This window comes from Lynx canadensis, chromosome C2 (genome assembly GCF_007474595.2).
Source record: "Lynx canadensis isolate LIC74 chromosome C2, mLynCan4.pri.v2, whole genome shotgun sequence".
Lineage (NCBI taxonomy): Eukaryota > Metazoa > Chordata > Mammalia > Carnivora > Felidae > Lynx > Lynx canadensis.
Window position 1 is genome coordinate 158,584,937 of NC_044311.2, and position 22,981 is coordinate 158,607,917.

At 50.6% G+C, this 22,981-nt stretch overlaps 1 protein-coding gene across 1 annotated transcript in view; it reads left to right on the forward strand.

The window, feature by feature from the left end:
* The window catches only part of PCNT (pericentrin), a 135,212-nt gene extending 112,738 nt beyond the window's left edge, over nt 1-22,474 (forward strand). The window contains 12 exon segments of the mRNA XM_032594600.1: nt 313-535; nt 698-848; nt 1,538-2,158; nt 5,543-5,757; nt 6,775-6,877; nt 8,125-8,298; nt 14,353-14,463; nt 15,892-16,124; nt 17,671-17,747; nt 19,283-19,403; nt 21,194-21,321; nt 22,009-22,474. Of these exon segments, the coding sequence (XP_032450491.1) occupies nt 313-535; nt 698-848; nt 1,538-2,158; nt 5,543-5,757; nt 6,775-6,877; nt 8,125-8,298; nt 14,353-14,463; nt 15,892-16,124; nt 17,671-17,747; nt 19,283-19,403; nt 21,194-21,321; nt 22,009-22,052 (2,201 nt within the window). The 3' untranslated portion in view covers nt 22,053-22,474.
* The last annotated feature ends 507 nt before the right edge of the window (nt 22,475-22,981 follow it).

Here is a 22,981-nt window from a genome sequence, read left to right on the forward strand (position 1 = left end):
CGTGCACGTCCATCTCGGCTCAATCCTCACTCCTGCCTCCAGGAGACCCCGGACCTGAACAGCTGGCCCTGGGGAGCCGCATCCCATCCTCTGGTCTGCACGGCCACTCTGCCTGCACGACTCTGGGTGCCCCGAGGCCTGGAGGGAGTGAGCCTCCGGTGTCCTGGCCATCGGCCTGGAAAACTCATTTTCCCTGAGAGTGAATACATCTCCCTCTCCGTACTGGTTTGTCTTCAGTTTGTGAAATCATTTGTACAGCTCACCCGAGATTCACGAGTAATGGTATCTTATGTCCCCTAACGTCTTTCTCAGTTGAGTTATTGGCATACAAGGTTGAGCAGGAAAAACGTATAGCAAGTGACGTACAGAAAACGCTGAATGAAGAGCAAGAGAAAGCCAGCAGCGTTCGGAAGCTCCTGGTGGTAGAGCAGACCGTCGTCAGAGACTTAAGATCTGAGCTCCGCGAGTGTAAACAGGACAACGAGAGGCTGCTGGCATCCCTCAGCGAGGCACAGAAGGAGGTCCTCCAGCTGAGGTGGGGGCCCTAACCCTCCTCCCACACAGCACCTCCTGGCTCCCCGGTTCTGTCCGCACTTTTGTCGAGGAACGCGGCGTGTGCGCGTGTTGTGATAGGTGCCCCGGGTCTGTCTACGGCCCAGGCGCTGCAGCCTGGTGTGTCACTGCCTCTCCTGCACAGGTCTGTGCTGGACAGCAAGGAGAGCAACCTGAAGGCCGCGCTGCAGGAGCTGGAGAGCGAGCGCGGGAAGGAGCGCGCCCTGCAGAGCCGGCTGGAGGAGGAGCAGCTGCAGCACCTGCAGAGGGAGGGCCAGAGCTCCAAGACCCTGGAGGTGCCTGGGCGCGGGGCTGGCGGGGGGCGGCGGGGCTGGCAGGTGGGGGGGTTGGTGGGGGGCAGTGGGGCTGGCAGGTGGGAGCGCAGCTCCTCATAGGGCCCAGCTCCCCGTCTCCCTGTGGTCACGTGCCTGGTGGCAGGGTGTAACAGCAGTGAAGCAGGCCTGCGTCTGCGGTACAGCAGCGTCTTCGTGGTGACAGACGGGTGCTCACAACCCCCACTGTCTGGCCGCACAGAGCACAGCCTCGGAAGTGCGTGTCAGACTGCATAAATGGCAGTGACCCGGCTTCTCTGTGCAGTGGAGGTTGTGTGTGTGAATTGCATGCTGTTTGGCATCTCTGATGGCCACGGGTCTGGCAGGTGCTCTGTGTTCCTCAGTCCCAGGGCTGGGCAAAAGCGTCTTTCACCCACCCGGGGACTGTGGCTTGGCGAAAACATCGTGTGTCTGAGTGTCCAGGGTGTTGTGGTTCTAGGGAAGGTGTGCATTTACTGAACACTGCTTCAGGAAAGTACTTCATCCCTGAATAAAAATGGCAAAGTAACAGAAGAATTGTTATATGGTTTTCTTGTACCTGTAGGATAAAAAAGCGTAACTGCTAGGTCGAAGAACATGAACAGAAATTGGGGCAGGAAGATGGTTTTGACGCTTCTCTTGATTTGCTTTTTCCCATCTCTTCCCTGATACAGGAGCTAAGACTCTCTTTGGAGAAGCAGCACGCTCAGAGTAATAGACTGTGCGTTGCACTGAAGCACGAGCAGACGGCAAAGGACAACCTTCAGAAGGAGCTGCGGATCGAGGCCTCGCGCTGTGAGGCGCTGCTGGCGCAGGAGCGGAGCCAGCTGTCCGAGCTGCGGCGCAGCCTGCAGGCCGAGAAGGACCGGTCGCTGGAGCTGGCCACGGCCCTGCGCCACGAGCGCCTCCTGACGGAGCAGCTGAGCAGCCGAGCACAGGAGGCCCCGGCGCATCGCGCTCTGCTGAGGAAGCTGAAGGAAGAGAAGTCCCGCGCGGCGGAGCTGCAGGCGAGGCTGGAGCAGGTGCAGCGGCAGCTGGTGGCCGATGTGCAGAAGCAGCGTGCGGAGATCGAGAGGGAGAAGGAGGTAAGGGGCACGCAGACCTCCGCTGTGGAGCCCGCCCAGGCTCGGGAGCCGACAGAGGGGGAGAGGTCCTCACAGCAGCAGGCAGGATTAAAGCGCTCACAGGCGAGGCTGGCTGCACGGGAAGGACACAAGGACGCAAGGAGGAGAGCAGAGACGAGGCCCGGCCGGGCCGACATGGAGAAGAGGCAGGCTCGAGACAAGGAGAGACTGGTGAGAGCACCGCCGACCGCGTCGGCACCCAGCAGCCAGCCAGGGGGCCGAGAGCGCCACATGGGGGCCTGACCCTGGGCCACTCCTTCGTCCCGCTGGTCCGTGCGTCTGTCCCCTGTTGCCCCCTGGTTATCACAGCTTTGTAGGTTTCCATGTCGAGAAGCGTGAGTCTCCAACCTCGCTCGTTGTCCGGGCTTGGGTGTTCGGGGACCATAGGGTTCTGGGGCCCAGCCTTGACTCTGCAGGTCACTTTGGGGGGTGAGGCCACCTCAGCGATGTTACTTCCACGGGTTGTGAGGTTGGAAGTCTGTCCGCGCGTTCAGGTCTTTGATTTCTTTCAGCCACATTTTGCTGTTTTCAGATGACGAGCTTAGTTAACGCTGTGGTTCTGTTGTTCTGAGTGTTTTATTAGGGGTTGGTGTTGTCGTAAGTGGAACTGGTTTCTTCTTTCCGTGAGCAGATGGTTCCCTGCCGGCCTAGAGCAATGCCGTTGGGCCTTCTGTCGATCTTGCATCTTGTGCCCTTGCGCTTGTTTGTTGTTCCCAGTCATTTGATGCGTTCTTTGGGCTTTTCCGCATATGAGATCACGTCACCTGCACGGAGATGTAGGTTTACTTCTTCCTTTCTGGTCCGGGTGCCTTTCGTCCCTCCTGCAGTGCTGAGTGGAGGTGCTGCAGCCTCTTACCCGTCCTCCACCCCCAGCTGTGACAGCTGCCCTTCATCAGAGGAGATTCTCAGGGTACCTGTTTTATTCAGACTTTTTGTGTCTTGTTTTCAGTCTCGAGAGTGAGCTGGATTTGTGGTTTTGGTGTCTTGAAATCTATGGTTTTTGCCCTTTATTCTCTTAATGTCGCGTTTCTCGTTCGGTTTCACCAGTGGAGCCAGCCTTGCGCTCATGGGATGAATCCCACTTAACTTTGGTGTAGGATTCTTTTTTATATAGTGCTGGATTCGGTTTGCTAGTATTTTGTTAAGGATTCTGCATTTATGTTCATGAGAGATGTTGGTCTGTACTTTTACAGTTGTGGTGTCTTTTTTTTTTATGTTTATTTTTGAGAGAGAGACAGAGCATGAGCAAGGGAGGAGTAGAGAGAGAGGGAGACACAGAATCTGAAGCAGGCTCCAGGCTCTGAGCTGTCAGCACAGAGCCTGACATGGGACTCGAACTCATGAACCATGAGATAGATCATGACCTGAGCCAAAGGTGGACGCTTAACCAACTGAGCCACCCAGGCACCCCATAAAGTTGTGGTGTCTTTGATTTTCATATTGGGATGATTTTTGCCTCACAGGTTGAGAAGTGTTCCTTTTATTTTTTGGATAAAATGTTACTTTTAGATATATTTTATGTCAACCAGAGCCTTTATTTCTGAGAAAATTATATCCTGTGTCTTCATGTGGATTCACGTATGTTTTGCCCTCTTTAAAAATCTTTTTTAGTGCTCACTTTGGCAGCACATATACTAAAAATATTTTTTAAAAACACACAAGGAAAATCAGTGGCCTGGTCTTTTCAGTGGTTAGCCTGCCGTGAAATGTTTGAGAAATGACTGTGTGTTTCTAAAATCAAAAGTCTAGATTTCTAAGTGTTAACAAAGATAAATCAGACCCCCCAAATGGTATAAAAGTAGTTTTGGAAGTTCATGTGGGGAGTGTGATCAGTATGTTTTAACAGCTTCACTGAGATACGTGGAGTTCACCAACCTGAATTGCGTCCTTTGCAGTTTTAGTACAAACTCAGAGCTGTGGACTCGTCACCACAGCCAGCTGTAGATTGTGTTCACCACCCCGTGTTGAGCCTCATGTTGTTAGCGCTCACCCTCATTTCCTCCTCCAGCCCTGGCCACCGCGAGTCTACGGTCTGTTTGCAGATTGGCCTGTGCTGGACCTTCCTATGAAGGAACCACCCCCCCCCCCCGCCCCCCCCTCCGCCCGCGTGGCCTTTCCTTGTCTGACTCCTTTCCTGATGTTTTTGGGGCTCGTCCGCGCTGCGGTGTGTGTCAGCGGCAATATGTTTTGCACGTGGCCTTCGCAGTGGCGTAAGCAGCCCTTGCTGTAGTGGCTGCATTTACCGCCCAGAGTCTTGGAAACGCAGGAGTAGTTTGGAGGTGTGACAGAATGGGCGCCGTGCGGCCGGGAAGCACCCCATGTTGTTTTGTGAAGGAAGCAAGTAGAGTCAAGCCCCAGGTGGGCCTTGGTCACACAGGATCCCCAAACGTGTTCCAGGTTGTGTGTGTGTGTGTGTGTGTGTGTGTGTGTGTGTGTTTACTCTTTCTCCATGGGAACAGTGGCCTGTAGCCTTCGTGTGCCTCTTATGGACTTCCCCAAACTGTCCTAAAGTTTTCAGCCAAACCCTATTACTGAATTTTGATTTTTTTTTTTAAACGAGTGGTAACGTGATTGCTTAAAAAATGCAAAGAAAATGTTTCCTAAGTTAAATAAGTAATTGTTCTTCATGATGCATCTTGGAAAGAATTTGAAGTGATTGATGTAGCCCCTGTGGTGTTATTTTCACTGTTGATGGTTAAACTTTTTTTTAAAAGTAAGTTTAATTTTTTATTTTATTTATTTTATTTTTTATTTTACTCATAAAAATAAACCCGTAGGTTTCCTGGTATGTTGCTTTCCTAACTTGGAAAATAGAAAAGTAATGATCCCTGTGTCCTCACGAGGCTGGAGCGTTAATCGAGCGATGCCAGGAAGAGCCTGTGGTCCGTGATGCACGGGGCGTGTCGAGGGAGGCCCGGGCCGGGTTCTGGGCACCCGAGGTTCCCTCCCAATTCCGCGGGTATCTGTCTGCTTGTCTCCAGACACGGTGCCGCCTCCCGCCTCTCCTGGGGCCTCCTCACCCACGGAAGCTCCACCGGGCCGCCCCTGTCACGTTTATGGCTGCCCAGAGGGGTTTCCACCAGGTGACTCCCTCTGTCTCCCTGGAGGGGGCCCAGATCCCCGTGTCGGGCAGGAAGCTGGGGACTGTTCGCTTTCTCCCAGGCACCCGGCACACTCCGTGCTGAAGGGCATTTTGTAAGTGAGGCGGTTTGCACTTAGTGCAGGTGCTTGACCCTGCCCGTGTCCGTGTGTTGGCGTGTGTGCGCGCGCACGTCAAGGTCGGGTGCCAGAACTGGGGCCCGTGAAGACTCCTCCTTGTTTCGGCATGTGGCGTCCCCTCCTCACACTGGTGAGAGCCTGACAGTTCTCAGAAGTGCAGGTCGAGCCTTCACCACCGAGACCCCGTCCGTCTGAGGCAGGGGGGCTGCCCTGACTCCACGCCCCGTGTGGAGGGTGCCGGCCAGGGGCCGCCCCCTGCTGAGGGCGGGGCTTCTGCCTTCTGCTTCTGGAACGTGCGCACGAAGGGCCCGTCTGTTGTTTTGCCGTTGACAATAGCGAGAATTGGAACTGCGGCGCCAGCGTGACGAGCACAAGATCCGGCAGCTCCAGCGGACGGTTCAGGACCTGGAGGCGAAGGACGAGGCCCGCCAGCGCCAGTGCCCGGAGTCGGCGCGGCTGCAGGAGCAGCGGCTCAGCCTGGAGAAGGTCCGGCAGCAGCTGCTCTGGGCCGCCGGGCTCCTGACCAGCTTGGTCAGCCAGACGGTGGACAGGTGAGCGCGTGGGCTCCGGCCACGCCCCCGCGAGCCCCGTCTCTTCCGTGAGGAGCGTGCACAAGGCTGGCGCCGGTGTTTGGTGTCAGGTCCCCATTTTTTTTTTTTTTTTTTAATTTTTTTAACGTTTATTTATTTTTGAGACAGAGAGAGACACAGCATGAATGGGGGAGGGTCAGAGAGAGGGAGACACAGAATCTGAAACAAGCTCCAGGCTCTGAGCTGTCAGCACAGGGCCCGACGCGGGGCTCGAACTCACGGACCGTGAGATCATGACCTGAGCCGAAGTCGGCCGCTTAACCGACTGAGCCACCCAGGCGCCCCCAGGTCCCCATTTTTAAGCAACAGACGCTTGTTTCTCTCGCCACGTGTTGGCACATTTGTGGGCAGCACTCTCCTGAAAGGTGTTGACAGCATGTGTTTTCTCTATTTTGATATGAGAGAAAAATCCAAGTTTCTTTTAGATCTGTTCTCCTCATGCCCTTTTACAATTGCTCACCACCCAGAGGGTCTGGACCTGACGCCAGGCCCCTCCTGCCCACTCCCACCGCGGTTGGGTGGGGCCAAGCATCCGTGCTGTGTCTGCCTTGCCCACGTCCTCAGGATCACCACTCACGTGACCAGGGTGTGTCTGCACGGTTGAGGGACTGACAGGAGTGTTGACGCTATAATTAATTAAATTAATATTTGCCTTTTCCTGTATGCACAGAAACAGCAAATACGGTTCTCCCGTCTGTAATTGGATTCGTTTATACAGCAGTATGATCTCTGAGCAGACTTTCCTGGGCTTCTCAGACTGTGCACAGGGCTGCACCACCTCAGGGCCACCACTGTCATTAGAGAGGCCCCGAGTCCCTAACTTTGTGGACAGGGCATGGCTTGACGAAGCAGTCATAAGCAAGTCCTCCTGGGGCTGCATTGGACCCATTTGTCATCTCTCCACGCGTTCCCAGTGGCTTTGGGTAATTGTCAGTTGGGATCTGGGTGAACCTTCTAAGTGTCTGTTTATTTTCACAGGACAGTTGGCGACTGGACATCATCAAATGAGAAAGCAGTGACGTCCTTACTGCACACGTTAGAGGAACTCAAGTCTGAGCTGAGCGCACCCAACTCCTCCCAGGTGAGAGGTGGGGCTGCCTTTGCGGTTCCTTGTATCCCTCCTCTGCTGCCACAGAGAAGTGGGTGTCTTCTTGGGCATTGCCACGTGTTGCCCCCAGAAAGCCGCCTGACCTTGCCGATGCTCAGGCACTCCCCCCCAGAGGGGCGCGGGCCGCTCTGCCCCAGGCCCAGCCTGCTCCATGTACACCTGGGTTGAGAGCCTGAGCTCTCAGCTGCGCCTGTCAGCTGCGTGGGAAGGTGTTGCCTTGTAGGAAGGTGATCAGAAGTTGTGGTTGCTGGGGCAGCCGGGTGGCTCAGTCGGTTAAGCATCCGACTTTGGCTCAGGTCATGATCTGTCTCATGGTCCATGAGTTCGAGCCCCACGTCGGGCTCTGTGCTGACAGCTCGGAGCCTGGAGCCTGCTTCGGATTCTGTGTCTCCCTCTCTCTCTGCCCCCCTCTCCCCCCAGCTCCCAAAAATAAACGTTAAACAAAAAAAAAGTCGTGGTGTCCGACACAAATTCCTGGTAGATGTTCCTTGGTAATTGTGAAAACATCCTGTTTGTTGTGAAGGCAGCATGCGTGTAGGCAGCAGGGGACCTTGTACCTGCTGAGCATGAGGGGTCAGTGTGGTGCATCCTGCCCTATTTCCCGGTGCCTCTGTCAGTGTCCTGTGCCTGCTGTAGGCTGAGTGTGGCTCTGATTATGGAAGTAACGAACCCGTGTTAAGGGACTTACTCGTCGGACCCTCGGGGAAGAACCCACGGTGCTCTCTGGGCCCTCTGTGTGCTCACAGAGCTGTGAGCAGGCCGGTGCTCTGTAGCAGGCTGGCCCTGTCAATGCAGCCCAGGGCTGTGCGAAGTCAGTTTCTTACAGGATCAAAGAGAAATGTGCTTTGATCACTTACCGTTTTCCCTCCCATAGATGGACAGCTCTTCTTAGCCCCACAAGCTGTCACTGAACCCCAAATATGGGTAAAACTGTAATTCCTGAAAATAACCAACAGTAAAAATACACAGTGTGTACCTTTTCTTTTTCTTTTTTTTTTTAGACTAAGAGCGTGCGCGAACAGGTGAGGGGCAGAGAGACATTCTCAAGCAGGCTCCACCTCCAGCGCAGAGCCCAACGCGGGGCTCGATCTCACAACCTTGGGATCATGACCAGAGCTGAAATCAAATCAGCCGCTCAACCAGCTGAGCCCCCAGGGACCCCGAAAGTGTGTACCTTTTAACAAAAAACGTATATCCATTAATTTTTTTCTCTTTTCAAGAAAAAAATGCCAGCAGAGCTGCAGGTCCAGCTGGTGGATGTCCTGCTGAAAGACAACGACTCCCTCACGAAAGCTCTGTGCACAGTGACCCAGGAGAAGGCTGAGCTGCGCCTGGCGGTGTCCCAGCTGGAGGCGTCTCTGAAGCAGCACCTGCTGAAGGGCCGTGTCCGGAGCGTACGTACTGGTGCTCCTGCTCGGAGATGGCGTGAACCGGGCTTCCTCTGGGCCGTGGGCTTGAGTGCTGGTTCTTTCCAGTTAGCTGTCATGGGCTCTGACCTCCCCAAGATGCCAGATGCCTTATATAACATTTCAGCAGGTTTTCCACTTTGTACACAGACACGGGACCCTTGCCGGGAGATGATGTTTGATACATGTTCATGAAAAGAAATCTGTTCGTTTGACTTTTACGTAATGAAAACGACCTCAATTTTCCTGATTGTATAGTTTGGTAAACTTTCTTCTTAGAATGCCTGATTTTTTTTTTTCTTTTATATTTAGATTGTCATGTCCCTGATTTTACTTTTACGATGAAAAAATTTTTAATTGTTTTTTGGACTTTTATGCAGTAAAATCTGCCCCTGGTAGGATGCCATTTGAGTTTTCACACACATGTGGATTCTCGTGCCCCGTGTGACCACACTGTTAGCGGAGCACATGGCCCAGCAGCACATCCTGTTCCCGGCTGCCGGCAGGCACGGCCTGGCTCTCTGTGGTTTGCCTTCTCCCGGTGCCACAGAAGCGGGCCCACACGGTGTGTAACGTTTCGGAGGGCTCCTCGCTTCTCTCCTAGCGCCCACGAGATCATGCTGGGCGTTGGCGCAGCAACAGCTCCTCTCTCGTGCTGCTGAGCAGCGTCCGTGCACAGATGTGCCTCGGTTCAGCCGTCTGGCTGCTGGAGAATATTGGGGTTATTTCCAGTGCTCAACGATTGTGGTCAGTGCTCCCGGAAGCTGCTGTGAGCAGGGTTCGTTTCTCCGGTGTAAATACCCAGGAGGGGACGCCGTGTCCCGTCACATTTCTGCCGAACCCTGCCGAGTGGCCAATAGCTGCACCATTTCACTTGCCCTTGAACGGAACGTGGGAGTCCGGTCCCTCAGCATCTTCACGCTTGGGGTGGGCGGTGCCTTTTCTTGTAGCGTCCCGCAGTGCGCGGCGACATCTGTGTTTCTTCTTTAGTGAAGAGTCCTTCCAAGTCTTTGCCCACTTGTGTTTTTTTTCCCCCTTTATCTATTTGCATTGAAATCCAAGTTAACATATAGCATAATAATGATTTCAGGAATAGAATGTAGTAGTTCATTACTTATACATAACACCCAGTACTCATCACAACAGGTGTCCTCCTCGGTGCCCATCACCCATCTAGCACATCCCCCACCCACCTCCGCTCCATCAGCCCTTAGTTTGTTCTCTGTATTTAAGAGTCTCTTAGGGTTTGTCTTCCTCTCTGTTTTTATCCTATCTTTGCTTTCCTTCCTATATGTTCATCTTTTTTCTTAAATTCCACATATGAGTGAAATCACACCATATCTTTCTCTGATTTATTTTGCTTAGCATAATACCCTATAGTTCCATCCGTGTAGTTGCAAGTAGTCTTCGCCCACTTTTAAATGGCATTGTTTTCTTATTTTGTTGTGTTTCCAGTTCATATATTGTGGTATGTTTTGCAAATCTCTTCTCCCAGTCTGTGTTGTCTCTTCTGCGTAGGTAGTACTCTTTGCAAAACAACAGTTTTAATTTTAATAAAGTCAATTTGTTTTTTTATGGATTGTGCCAAGAGGCTTATAGTTTTACTTCTTACGTTTAAGTCTAGGATCCATTTTGCTTTGATTTTTTGTTTTTTTTTTTTTTTTTTTGGTCTGAGGATTAGGTCAAGGATATCCAGTTATTCTGGCATACGTTGAAGATTGTCTTTTGTTAGCAGTTTGTCTTTGCCAAAGTCAGAAGTTGCTCCACAGTTGTGTGTGTATGTGTTCTCTGTTCTGCTCTCCTGGCCTTCGCCAGCTGCCTGATAGGTGTGGGTGACAAAACCTCCTCCAGTTACACATTGGTGATCATTGCATTCTATGAACATACTAAAAACCTGTTGAACAACTGTTTTCAGAGGATAAGTTTTATGGTATGTGATTTATATTTCAATAACGCTATTATAGAGGTTTAGGCAAGCATTGACATCTTGACTGTATAACTGTAACTGTTATTGAATTTAGCGGTATTGAATCTTCCCATCTGTGAACTTGGGATGTCCCTTCATGTATTTAAATCTCTTAAAATTTCTTCCTTTTTTTTTTTCTTTTCTTTTCTTTTTTTTTTCTATGTTTGTTTATTTTTGAGAGAGAGAGAGCATAAGCAGGGGAGGGGCAGAGAGAGACACCCACAGAATCCGAAGCAGGCTCCAGGCTCTGAGCTGTCAGCACAGAGCCCAACACGGGGCTCAAACCCACAAATTATGGGATCATGACCTGAACCAAAGTCAGACATTCAACTGACTGAGCCACGCAGGCATCCCATAAAATTTCTTTCTTAAACATGTTGTAGTCATCAGCATTCATATTCTAAAAACATTTTGTTAGATTTTTACCTAAATATTTCATTTTTCAGGGGCCTGTTGTAAATGGTACTTTTCAAATGTTTTGCTTTCCAATTATTCATGGCTAGTGTATGGAAACACATCAACATTCATAGGTTTGCCTTGACCTTAGATGTCCTGTGACCTTGCTAACCTCACTTTTTAACCCTCGAAGTGTTTCTGTAGGATTTTCTACATGGACAATTACATCATCTGCGAATAGAAAGTTTTATTTTTTTCTTTCCAGTGCAAATACCTTTGATTTTCTTTTCTTGCCTGGTGTACAGGCTGGACTTCCAGACTTGGAAGTGTTTGTGCAGGCGTGGTCCCCCGTCTTGGGGGTGGCCTTTGCTCTGTCACTGTGAAGGGTGGTGAGCAGGTACTCACGTGAAGGCCCCGGCCTTAGTGTGCAAAGACTGTATCCTGAACAGATGTTTAATTTGTTATGCTTTTTCTTCACCTGTTGATATGGTGATGTGTTTTGTCTTGTTCGGTCAGTTAACATGGTGCATTACGTTGATTTTTGGATGTTGACTATCTTGTGGCGCCAGGAAAAGCCCCACTCGGTCATGATGTCTTATTATTTTTATATATTGTTGGGTTTGATTTGCTAATATTTTGTTGAGCATTTTTGTATCTGGGTTCACGAGGGATTTTAATCTGGAGTTGGTTTTTTGTTTTTTATTTTTATATTGTCATTGTCTGGTTTTGGCCTCATAAAATAAGATGAAACATGTTTCCTCTTTTTACTTTCTGGAAGAAATTACATAGAGCTGGTATTTATTTCTTCCTTAAATATTTGTTAAAATTTAACCAGGAAACCACCTGGGCCTAGTGTGGGTTGTTTTTCAGCGGGTTGTTTTTCAACCACCCCCGCTGAAAAACGGGTGGTAGTTAGTGATGGACTTGATGTTTCTGGTGCTGGATGGAGGGAGAGGGTCCCGTGAAAGTCAGTTTGTCCAGCTGGTTGGTGTCCTGTGGCCTTTTGAGCTGTCTCCTCCTTGTTTGCAGTCACCACACAGGAGATACTGACATCACTGAACAGAATGGTGAATTTGTCTGTCTTCAAGCTCCATCCAGTTTTGCTTTGAGTGTTTGAAGCTCTGGTGGGAGATAAAGTAAAGGGACCTCTGTACTGGGGAAGTAGGGTCCAAGCACTAAGGAGACTCAGGACTTCCGTTCTTTGATGTGAGAAGTTATAAAAGCTGCACGTTTTAATCTTTTTTTTTTTTTTTTTTAAGTTCATTTGTGTATTTTGAGAGACAGAGACAGAGAGAGCATGAGCAGGGGAGGGGCAGAGGGAGAGGGAGAATCCCAAGTAGGCTCCACACTGTCAGCACAGAGCCTGATGTGGACCTCGGACCCACAAACCGCGAGATCATGACCTGGGCTGAAGTCAGACACTTAACTGACTGAGCTACCCAGGCACCCCGAAAGCTCCGTGTTTTACTCTTGTTGAAAGCTGTCATCAGCACCAGTTCACAGCCCTGTCTGCTTCTCTGGAACTTGCTCACAGGTGTTTGGAGGTCCCTTGTTGAAGGCATCCTGTTGGCCCTGTGGGACTAAAGCCCAGTCACCATTAGAGCACTTTTGTCCTTTATGTGAAAGTTCACAAGGAGATCAGGAAGTTATTTCTATTGAAGAAAAATTGACATACGATACTGTATTAGCTTCAGGTGTGTAACATAGTGGTTCGACACACACATCACAAAACGGGGACCACCCTGGGTCTGGTTACTAGCCGTCACCACACAGTTACTGTGTTCTCTCTGCTGCATCTTCTTTACGACTGGACATTTGCACCTCTTAGTCCCCTCCATCCATTTTGTCCGTTCCCCGACCCTCCTCTCTCTGGCCACCAACCAGTTTGTTCTCTGTGTCTGTGAGCCTGTTTCTAATCTGTTTTGTTTGTTCATTGGGCGTGTTTTTAGATTCCACATGTAAGTGAAATCAAATGGTGTTGGTCTTTTTCTGTCTGACTTATTTCACTTGGCATAATACCTTCGAGGTCCATGCATGTTGTCATGGACACTGGGTGGCTTCTCTATCTTGGCTCTTGTAGATAATGCTGCCGTTAACATAGGGTACAGGTCTTTTTTCACATTATCTTTTCATTTTCTTTGCGTAAATACTCAGAAGTGGAGTTACAGGATTGTATGGTAGTTCTGTTTTTAACTTTTTGAGGAACCTCCACAGTGTTTTCCAGAGCAGCTGCACCAGTTTGCATTCCCACCAGCAGTGCAAGAGGGTTCCCCTTTCTCGGCGTCCTCGCCAACATCTGTTGTTTCTTGTCGTTTTGGTCATAGCCATTCTGACAGGCGTGAGGTGGTATCTCATTGTGGTTTTGACTTGTATTTCCCTGATGAGGGGTGACGTGGAGCATCTTTTCAGGTGTCTGTTGGCCACTTGGATGTCTCCTGGGAAAACTGTTCAGATCCTCTGCTCATTGGATTGTTTGTCATACTGAGTTGTATGAATTTTTAAAATATATTTTGGATGTTCACTTCTTATTGGATGTATTGTTGGTTGATGGTTTCCTTTGCTTTTTTAGTTTGGTGTAGTCCTACATAATTTTTGCTTTCGTTGTAGGAAATCAATGTTTTCAAGGAGTAAGTCACAGTCTGCGAGTGAACTGGTGGGGCATTTTGCCCTTCATGTCCAAGACAATTTCCATTTCTAGAGTGTTTCTTTCCAGAAAAGCCCAGGCTGTGTTTTAGAACCAGGAAAACAAACATCTGTCCTTTTCCTTCTTCCTCATCATGGGTCCGGCGAGGGCCCTTCCACGGGGTCGCCCTGGTGCTAGGCTCTTCCTTTCAGCCAAGTCCTGGTGCTGGGGGCTGGTGCCACCAGGCTGCCTTTGATTCCTGTTCCAGACTGAGGGGCGGAGGTCACAGTGCACATGGCCCAAGTACTTGGAGCTCCCTCTGGCCTCAGTAACAGGTCCTGGTTGTCCGATGTGGGCGGTCCCTTTGTTTTCCTCACTGTGGGATCCTCCTCCTCTGTTAACGCGTCCCTACTGGAGCTCTGGGCGTCTTCCACACACATCGTGGTGTCCAGGCCATGCTGTGTGCATTTGGACACGCTGCCTGGTCATGACGTCCTCAGTGTGCGTGGCACCCATGTGGGGCCCTTGCTGAGGTTTCCAAGAGTGTGATTTGTTGGTGCTGGAGTAGAACCAGGGATTCACACCTGCCAGGAGTTAGCATTTCTAGGACCAGAGAGTATGAGGGTGTTTAACAGGCTTAGCACTTTGAATTCAGGGTTCTTTTCATAATTATTTAGATTTTGTTTTTAATAAAAAATGTACCTTTTGTGCAGTCATACTTCAATAAATGCTATGTAGCAACTACCCGTGAGTATTATCTGATTGATAATACCATGTGACAGCTTAGGCACCAGCGAAAAGAGGCTGAAGGTGGCCCAGGCATGGCCCACATCATGGCATTCGGGAGATGTGTGCCCAGCCCCCTTGCACCCGGGGTGGGCCTCCCCCTGGAAAGACCCCTGGGGGAGCAAGAAACAAGCTGTTTGAACATGACCCTGCCCCTGGGGCTGGGGTTCTAAGGGGTCATCTCCTGCCGACTCTGCCCTCGGCCATGTTTCTCAGGGTACTCCTCTGTTGGCTCAGCCGTGTGGACGATGCCGTGTGTGGTTCGTTACAGAGGCCGGACAGGTCTTCATGGAGGCAAGACAGGGCGGTGTCACAGAGCTCACCGCGACAGCCGGAGGCAGGGTTGCCCGCAAGCGAGGATGCAAACCCCTGCAGCATGAAGGTAAGGGCGGGTCTGAGGGCCGTGTTGGGTGTGCACGGTGTCACCTGCTTGGTGCCCTTTGTCTGTTTTTATAAAGACTGTCTATTTCTAGAGCAGTGTAAGGCTCACAGCAGAATTGAGGGGAAGGTGCGGAGACGTCCCACACCTGAGCAAGCCTGCATGGACGGGTCCCGGTCACCCAGAAGCACGGTGCATGGCGGGGCTTGCTCTCGGTGGTGCACACTCTGTGGGTCCGACAGTCGTGTAGGGACAGGTGGCCGCCCTTACGTGTCTTGCAGAGTCGCTTCCCCTAAAAATTCTCTGCTGTGCCTGGTCATTCTCCCTCCACGCCTAAAATCCCGGTGCTTTAAAAACCCTGGCCTGTTCATTGTAGCAGCAAAAGCATTCTTGTGACATGGGGTTCCCCTGGGCCTGAGCACAGCTGCCAAAACACGTACCCGCCCTGTGCCTGTTTCCAGCCGGGAGACATGCTGGTTCTAGCTGTCGAGCTGTCGCACATGAGGGGAGTTCAAGTGAGAACACCTCCATCTGAAAGCTGGCCCCATTCCGCACAAACCTCGTGTCTGTGCTTGGAGTCCCGTTAGACCACAGTCTCCACACACCCTGAAAGGGCCCTGCTCATCATGTTGGCCCTGAGGTTTGTGCTCTGAGCCCTCTCGAGTGAAAAATTGTGTCACAGCATTGGGGTATAAGGACATACCTCTCTATGTGACTTGAGGGATTTCCCACAGCCCCTGAGATGTCCAGGGGGCCCAGGATGAGACCCCACCCCGCCACAGGAGCGCACCTTAGCTTGTGGTCAGATTCCTGGGGTCTTTGGGGGGCTCCCTTGAGGCTTGGAAAGGAAGTCTGTGGTCTCCCTTTTGTCTGATACAGGAGATCAAACTCTGCACAGCAAAGCCGTCCCTGGGGACAGAGGTCACACAGGGCTGATGTGACAATTTGCTGAGAAGGAAAACAGTCTGGTTCTTTTTCTTTTTCTTTTTTTGAAGATTTATTTATATATTGAAGTTGTCTCTGTGCCCAACGTGGGGCTTGAACTCACAACCCTGAGATCAAGAGTCGCACGCTCCACCGACTGAGCCAGCCAGGTGCCTCTGTCTGGTTCTTTTTAAAATTTTTTTTTTTTCAACGTTTATTTATTTTTGGGACAGAGAGAGACAGAGTATGAACGGGGGAGGGGCAGAGAGAGAGGGAGACACAGAATCGGAAACAGGCTCCAGGCTCTGAGCCATCGCCCAGAGCCTGACGCGGGGCTCGAACTCACGGACCGCGAGATCGTGACCTGGCTGAAGTCGGACGCTTAACCGACTGCGCCACCCAGGCGCCCCTGGTTCTTTTTAAAGCACAATGGTACAAACGTACCGTACAACTTCTGTCAGCAAGATGTCTTTGTTCCATGATTGTTTTGCTTTTTTCTTCTTTCAGATGGAAAAACTATATCTGCATTATTTGAGAGCAGAAAGCTTCAGAAAGGCTCTGATTTATCAAAAGAAGTATCTTTTACTATTGATCGGTGGATTCCAGGACTCTGAACAAGAAACACTCTCCATGATCGCTCATTTGGGAGTATTTCCTTCCAAAGCTGATAAGAAAATTAGCACATCTCGCCCTTTTACAAAGTTCCGAACTGCCGTCAGGGTTGTGATCGCAATATTAAGGTAATCTTCGCAAGCAGGAGGCACATTGGGCTTAGTCCTCCGTTGTCTTACTGTGCAATTACATTCTTTTCTAAGATGATGACACTTGAGGCCTTAAAGTATACGTGGCATTTGCCTTCAAGAAATCCTGTTGTGCAAAACTGTCAGCTGCCTTCTGACACCAGAAGATTGAGGGATGCCTTTTTATCACAAAACGTGCCTTGCCCCTTGATGGGTCTCTCTCAGGGTCCCTTCTGATGACAGGCACATCTGATCAAGTTCGAAACTGCATTTCACTGCTTCAGATTGCAGTTTCCTGTATTTTAGTCAAATTTGTGCTCCATAAAAAGGGCCAGGTGCATAGGAACAGGGGACCCACACGAGGTGCTGTTTTCCATCGTGAGTATGAGACCACTCCTGGGGGAGGGGAGGCTGTGGGGGTCCCACCAGCCTCAGACGCCGCTCACTGTCCCAGTCGTTTGTTTACACAGGGTCTCTTTTGGGGGACAGGTATGTGACTCTGGTGTGATTGGAAATTTTGACCTGTTCAAAATTAACAGTGATGAGAATCCATTTTATGTTATAATTGTAAGATGTGCTGAATTTCTAAAAATGTTTGTCCCAGTAAGAATTGTACTGCTGTATCCGCTCCGTGATGCCCACAAGGTGCGTCCTCAGTCCCCAGCCGTCTGTGGGAGGGTACACGCTGGACGCAGTAGCTGGGTGGGCTGCCTTCCCTGGCTTCTCTCCCCCCAGCTGCAGAGGGTGGTGGGAGCCCTGCTCCCCGTAGAGACTGAGCACCGGCCATTCCGGTCCATCAGGGTTCCTTGCTCTCGTGCTCTCGACTCTCAGCCTCAGGCCACTTAGTCCCCTCGCCTCTGGGTTCTGACCAGAGACCACCCCCCCCCCCATCTGTGTGTCCATCTGTCTGTCTGTCCATTCTGCGTTTTTGGACAGGAAGCCCGGTAGGTGGTCTGTGGGGCTGGTAAGCAGTCCCAAGGCCCCGCCGCCACACTCCTGACGGTGGGGGAGCATTTTCAGCGGCAGTGGCTTGATGCGAGGCAGACATGCCTTCTAAGAGGGCCTGTGGTCAGAGAGGCAGCGGTGCCTGGAGCAACAGCCAACAGGAAGGCCCGCCCTGAAGGGCGTCCGCTCAGCCACAGAGGGTCCGTCCCGGGAGGGGCCAGGGAGCCCCCCCCCCACCGGTGCTGCTCCTCCCGACACCCACCTGGCACTCCTCAGTCTTCTGACCGGGAGCGCCTGCGGCAAAAGCCTCTGTCTTTGCGCCTTTTGTCCTGAGCCGTTAGGTGGCGTTAGTGGCGAAGGGAGCAGGTGTTGCAGACTGATTTGAACCGGGGTCTGTGAGACTCTGAGCTGGTGGGCATCGGGCGGTTGTGGGGCTGTGGCAAGGAAGGTGCTGAGGGCACAGGCCTCGAGGTCACCACGAAGACAGTGGGGGCCCACCTGAGTCTGATTCCAGTCGTAGATCACGTCTGGATTTTCGTTGTTCCTTTCACTCCTATTTGCTCTAGTTTTCAACGTTTTGTGTCCTTTTTTTCCTTTGTAGACTGCGTTTTTTGGTTAAGAAGTGGCAAGAAGTAGATCGAAAAGGAGCTGTTGTGCAAGGCCGAGCGGCCCGCCCAGGTGGGCCCCCTGCTTAACCCCTTTCCGCCGGGAGCCAGGTGCTGGCTGAGCCCATTGGAGACGCAGTAAAGCAAATATGAAATCAGTACATCCAGGGACGCTGGCAGCGAGGCGAGATGGCTTCAGAAGGAAAATGGCTTTAACGTTGGGAAGCGTAGAAAAACCCAGGGTTTACACAGTTAATGGTTGAAAAAATGTAGAAATGCTAAATATGTTGACCAATAACTCATTTAGTAGAAGGTCCATCTTACTGTCCAAAACCAAGTGATGTTCTGCTTGGTATGGCCACATCTGTCCTTGGGGCACCGCTGCCTGCGGGATCAGCCACACCTGGTCCCCAGGTGCCATGCTGGCCCACGCACAAGCACAGAGAATGCCCCTGTCATGGGGCACGCGGCCCCTTGTCCTGTGGGGCTTCGGGGGCCTGGTGGGAGGCTGCCAGTAGGCGGTGCCCCCTGAGCTCTGCCCCCAGAGCTGACCATCAGGGGACTGGGCTTCCCTAGTCACTGATTAGCTTTGGTTCCTACCTGTTTGTTACTTCTTGAAATAAAAACGGCTTTTCGACCTTCAGGCCTTTAGGAGAGTTTTCTCCTACACCAGGTGCACCTGGTGGTCTCCAGGGTTCTGCCTCTCCCTCTTTGGAGACCTCTCCTCAAAATGGGGAGGAGGAACACCCTCCTCACTACTGCCCCCAGGATCCCCTGGAGGCACTGCCCGTATGCGTGCTGGGGTCAGGTCAGCCCTGCAGCCAAGGGCAAAACACAGGTGATCAAAACTCAGGGTTCTTGTAGAGCTTTTTTTTCTTTTTAAAAATAAGAACAGTTCCATTCATGCATTCATTCATTCATTCATTCATATTTTAAAGAGAGAGCACCAGTGGGGAGCGGAGCAGCAGGAGAGAGAGAATTTTAAGCAGCTCAGTGTGTAACTTGTGGCAGGGCTCAGTCTCCCGACCGTGGGATCATGACCCGAGCTGAGATCGAGTCGGATACTCAACTGACTGAGCTGCCAAAGCGCCCATAGAGTTCTTTAAAACAATTTTTAGGGGTGCCTGGCTGGTTCAGTTGGTGGAGGATGTAACTCTTGATCTCAGGGTTGTGAGTTCGAGCCCCACATTGGGTGTAGAGATGGCCTAAAATAATAAAAAAAAAAAACAACTCAGGGGTGCTTGGGTGGCTCAGTTGGTTAAGCGTCCAACTTCGACTCAGGACATGATCTCACGGTTCATGGGTTTGAGCCCCTTGTTCGGCTCTGTGCTGACAGCTCAGAGCCTGGAGCCTGCTTTAGATAGATACTGTGTCTCCCTCTCTCTCTATCCCTTCCCTGGTCACACACACCTTCTCTCTCAAAATTAAATATTAAAAAACATTTTTTTAAATCTCTTAAGGCATAATTTTTATAAATAGGGTATTTTTAAAATGTTTGAAGTTGCCATGCAGATCTTAAAAGCTTAACTTTTGGTAGAGGGTCCTTCCTACTAAAAGGCATTCATCTCTTTTCCTATTACCTTTGTTGTTAAACGATTGTGGGGGAAGGATTCCCGATGCCACGGCAGCAGCCTCCACCCAAAACCAGCACGTCCCCACCAACCCGGGATGCATCCTCCAGCCACACTGGGGACCCTGTGCCAAAAGCTTCCCCGTGCAAGAGGGAGAGGTGAGTGTACTTCGAGGCTGCGTTTTCACTGCAGCCGGGCCCGCGCTGTAGCGCAGCCCCTGTGCACGGGGCTGTCTCCAACCGCGGGACCCCTCCCCAGACGTGCACACAGCCACGCAAGGCCTTGGTGGGCTCACCATAGTTCTCTGGGATTGGGGTTTTGCACACATGATATTATCTCTGTACTTAGCACTCAGTTGGCAGTTGAGATGTTACAGTAACACAGTTAAACATCCATAGGTTATTTTAGGTGGGGAAGAGCCCTTTTCATTTTAAGAGATAGGAGCACTTGTGGTTGGATGGTAGAATGCAGGTTTGTTTAAAAATTAAATTGAGGAAAGCTTTCCATAATGCTTTCCTAAGCATTTCCTAAGCTTTCCTAAGGGTTTGAGCCAGGATTATATGGAATCGGCACGTCCTGAGGCCCTGGTGGGGGTGGCGGGATGTGGCCCCGCCTTGTCCCCAGAGCGTGTTTTCCCAACAGAGGGATTTCTCATCCAGGTGCTAATTACGGAAGATGTGACTTCCGTTGCATTTCTGCAGATTGAACCATGTGACCATCCTGTCCAAGTGCTTGTGTGAGGAAATCTAGAGCAGGAGTCATTTATGTAATTCTTTCAACAGCATGACCTCCAGTGTTTGCAACACACCCTTAAAATGTGCAGCAGAATTCAGTTTGCATCTTTGTGGGTGTTTGCACACACATCCAGTCTTCTGTTTCTCTGAGTGAGCTTTCCAGAGCAAGCTCCACTCTTAGGGTACAGCACTGTCTCCGAAGTGCCATTGACCGGCATTCGCTCCTTCACCCCATGCCCCTGGCTGACGGTGGCATGTCAGTGCAGACCACACTTCAGGAGTGTGGCGACCACTGGTGTGGCTGTCCCAACAGGAGAGGTGGTGCAGTACACACAGGCGCCACAGCCGTGCCACGGGGCAGCCCAGGCGCATGTGCTGTGCGTCCAGGTCTTGATCTCCTGTGCTGATGACGTTCCACCAACGTGTGCAGTTCCTCAGGGAGACATATCATGAAAGTTTTGGCTTTGGCCCGGCCACGAGCAAGGCAGGGAACGCACACGTGTCCACTCTGTGTGGGGAAGGCAGAGGTTCCTGGTCTGGTGGCCGAGGCCTCTCCAATGTGGACGGGGTGAGGATGAACAGGAAGTGTCCCTACCCTGAGAGACAGTGACAGCAGAGGACCAGGAGGAGGATGCACTGAGTAGGGACCAGAATGGGACGGGTTGTACCTCCAGTGAAGGGGACAGTTCGGGACCATCGGAAAAGTCCCGTGGGTAGTTGGGTCACCCTCAGGGCACAAAGAAGAGGTGGGTCTGAGGGACAGTGGTGCAAAAACCAGTTGGGATAATGAATTCATACATGACGATTTTATGAATAAAATCATAGTATACAGTAAGTTTTAGTCATTTTAAGCCTGCAACATTTTATAGAAGTTGGTTTTTAAAAGCATTACATAGCATTTTTAAAAAATGCCTTACTTTTGGGGCGCCTGGCTGGCTCAGCCTGCAGGGAGTGCAACTCTTGATCTCAGGGTCGTGAGTTTGTGCCCTGCGTTGGGCGTAGAATTTGCATACATATGTACATACGCACATACACGCATAACTACATTTTAAAAACCAAAACGAACAAACGCACACACACGTATGTACATGCTTCACTTTTTCTTTCGTGGTAAAGGATATGAAGGCGATGTTTGTCTGCTTCACCCCGTTCCCTGCTGTCTGTCTGTGCTCTGGGTGCTGACTTCCACTCTTGTTTTATGTGTTTGTTTGAAGATCCGCTCCATCCTCAAATTCAAAATCAGAAAGATCCCTGACTGCTTCTCAAGACCCTGAACATTCGTTGACAGAATATATTCATCATTTAGAGATGATCCAGCAAAGACTGGGCGGGGCACCTCCAGGTAATAAAAGTTCTTCTCTGTTTTCTAAAATAACACACTGAACTCTGGGAACGAAAAGTAACATCGCAGAGGCTGTAGTATTCAGATTAGCAAGTGTTGTTACTTTCGGTCTTAATAATTAACCATTGTTAGTAGGATCGTTGGGTGAAGGCACCTCCAGAAGTGTGAGCAGTGTCTTCAGTGTGAGCGTGGGGATCCATTTGCTTGATCACTGGCTGGGCCTTTTGCTCCATTTTATGCTCACAGGGAACAAATAATTATGTTTCAGGATAGAATTTGTGGGGGCTTCTTCACTAACGTAGTTTAAATTTTAATTTTTTTTTTTTCAACGTTTATTTATTTTTGGGACAGAGAGAGACAGAGCGTGAACGGGGGAGGGGCAGAGAGAGAGGGAGACACAGAATCGGAAACAGGCTCCAGGCTCTGAGCCATCAGCCCAGAGACCGACGCGGGGCTCGAACTCACGGACCGCGAGATCGTGACCTGGCTGAAGTCGGACGCTTAACCGACTGCGCCACCCAGGCACCCCTTCACTAACGTAGTTTAAGCCATTGTATATTTTAGTTGTAATTCTTATTTTTACCATAAATGAGATTAATTCAGTGGTACTGTTTCAGTATCATGAAATTCTTAAGAGACACATGAAGAGTTCTAATGAATTGCTACGTCATTTTTCTTTATTTTTAGATTGTACTTCAAAGAAATCCTGCCACCAGAAAATTAAACAATGAATAAAATCCTCGCGGCTCTTACCTACGACAATTCTACTTGAGGAGAAGATTGGGGTTCTTTTTCCTTTGTCTAAGGAAAGCTTGTGGCGTGGCATCTGGGCAGCACCCAGTCTCCCCACGTGCCTGAGATGCCAGCCCCCCTAGTGCGGCTCCTTAGGTGTTCTCACCTGTTTGTAATACTACAAAGCCAAGTGGAGTATATTCTGTGTGATTTCAGTACGTCTTAGGTCCTTACCTTCCTGAGGTGACGTGTGCGCTCATGAGTGACAGGCGTCTGCCCTGCCCCGGGCACATTGGCAGAGCCCCTGCCCGCCTCCTGTTGTTTATTTTCTTCAAGTGTACAGATGGGGACTTGGTGTAAAAACACAAACACACAAAAACCAAAAAGAATAAAAGTCCAGCACTATTTTATTTGTGAACGGCCCTTGTGTTGCGTTTCAGTCTTCTCCAATTTGCTTTATCAGTGGCAAGAAACCAAAACAGAGACTGGGAATTCCTGTATGTCAGGGTTTTCGGAGGGACACAAAGTGTTCCTCACCTGGTAAAGACAGGTAGCCACTTGCCTATTGCTGGGTCTTACTTGGTTTCCTAGTTGAGTATCTCCATGTGATTTCAGGACCTCTGAGTATGACATTTATTCTGCTGAGCGTAGGCTTTAACACAAAACCATTTTTTCTGAATCACAGCTTACTTCCATGATAGATGTTCCTTCCGGCCTACAGCACCGGTGTGCGTCTGCACTTTCTGTGCAGCAGCTACCACGACTGTGAGGCCAGTTCCTTACAGCCTTTCCACCTTTTCTGCCGAGCTCTGTGCTCTGCTGGTCGCTGTCGCTGAAGCCTGGACGCGTCTCTTCGGTTCCGCATCCAGAAGAATAGTGATCTGGTTGGTTATCAGATACAGAATAAGTGTCCATGTGGGAGGCCTCA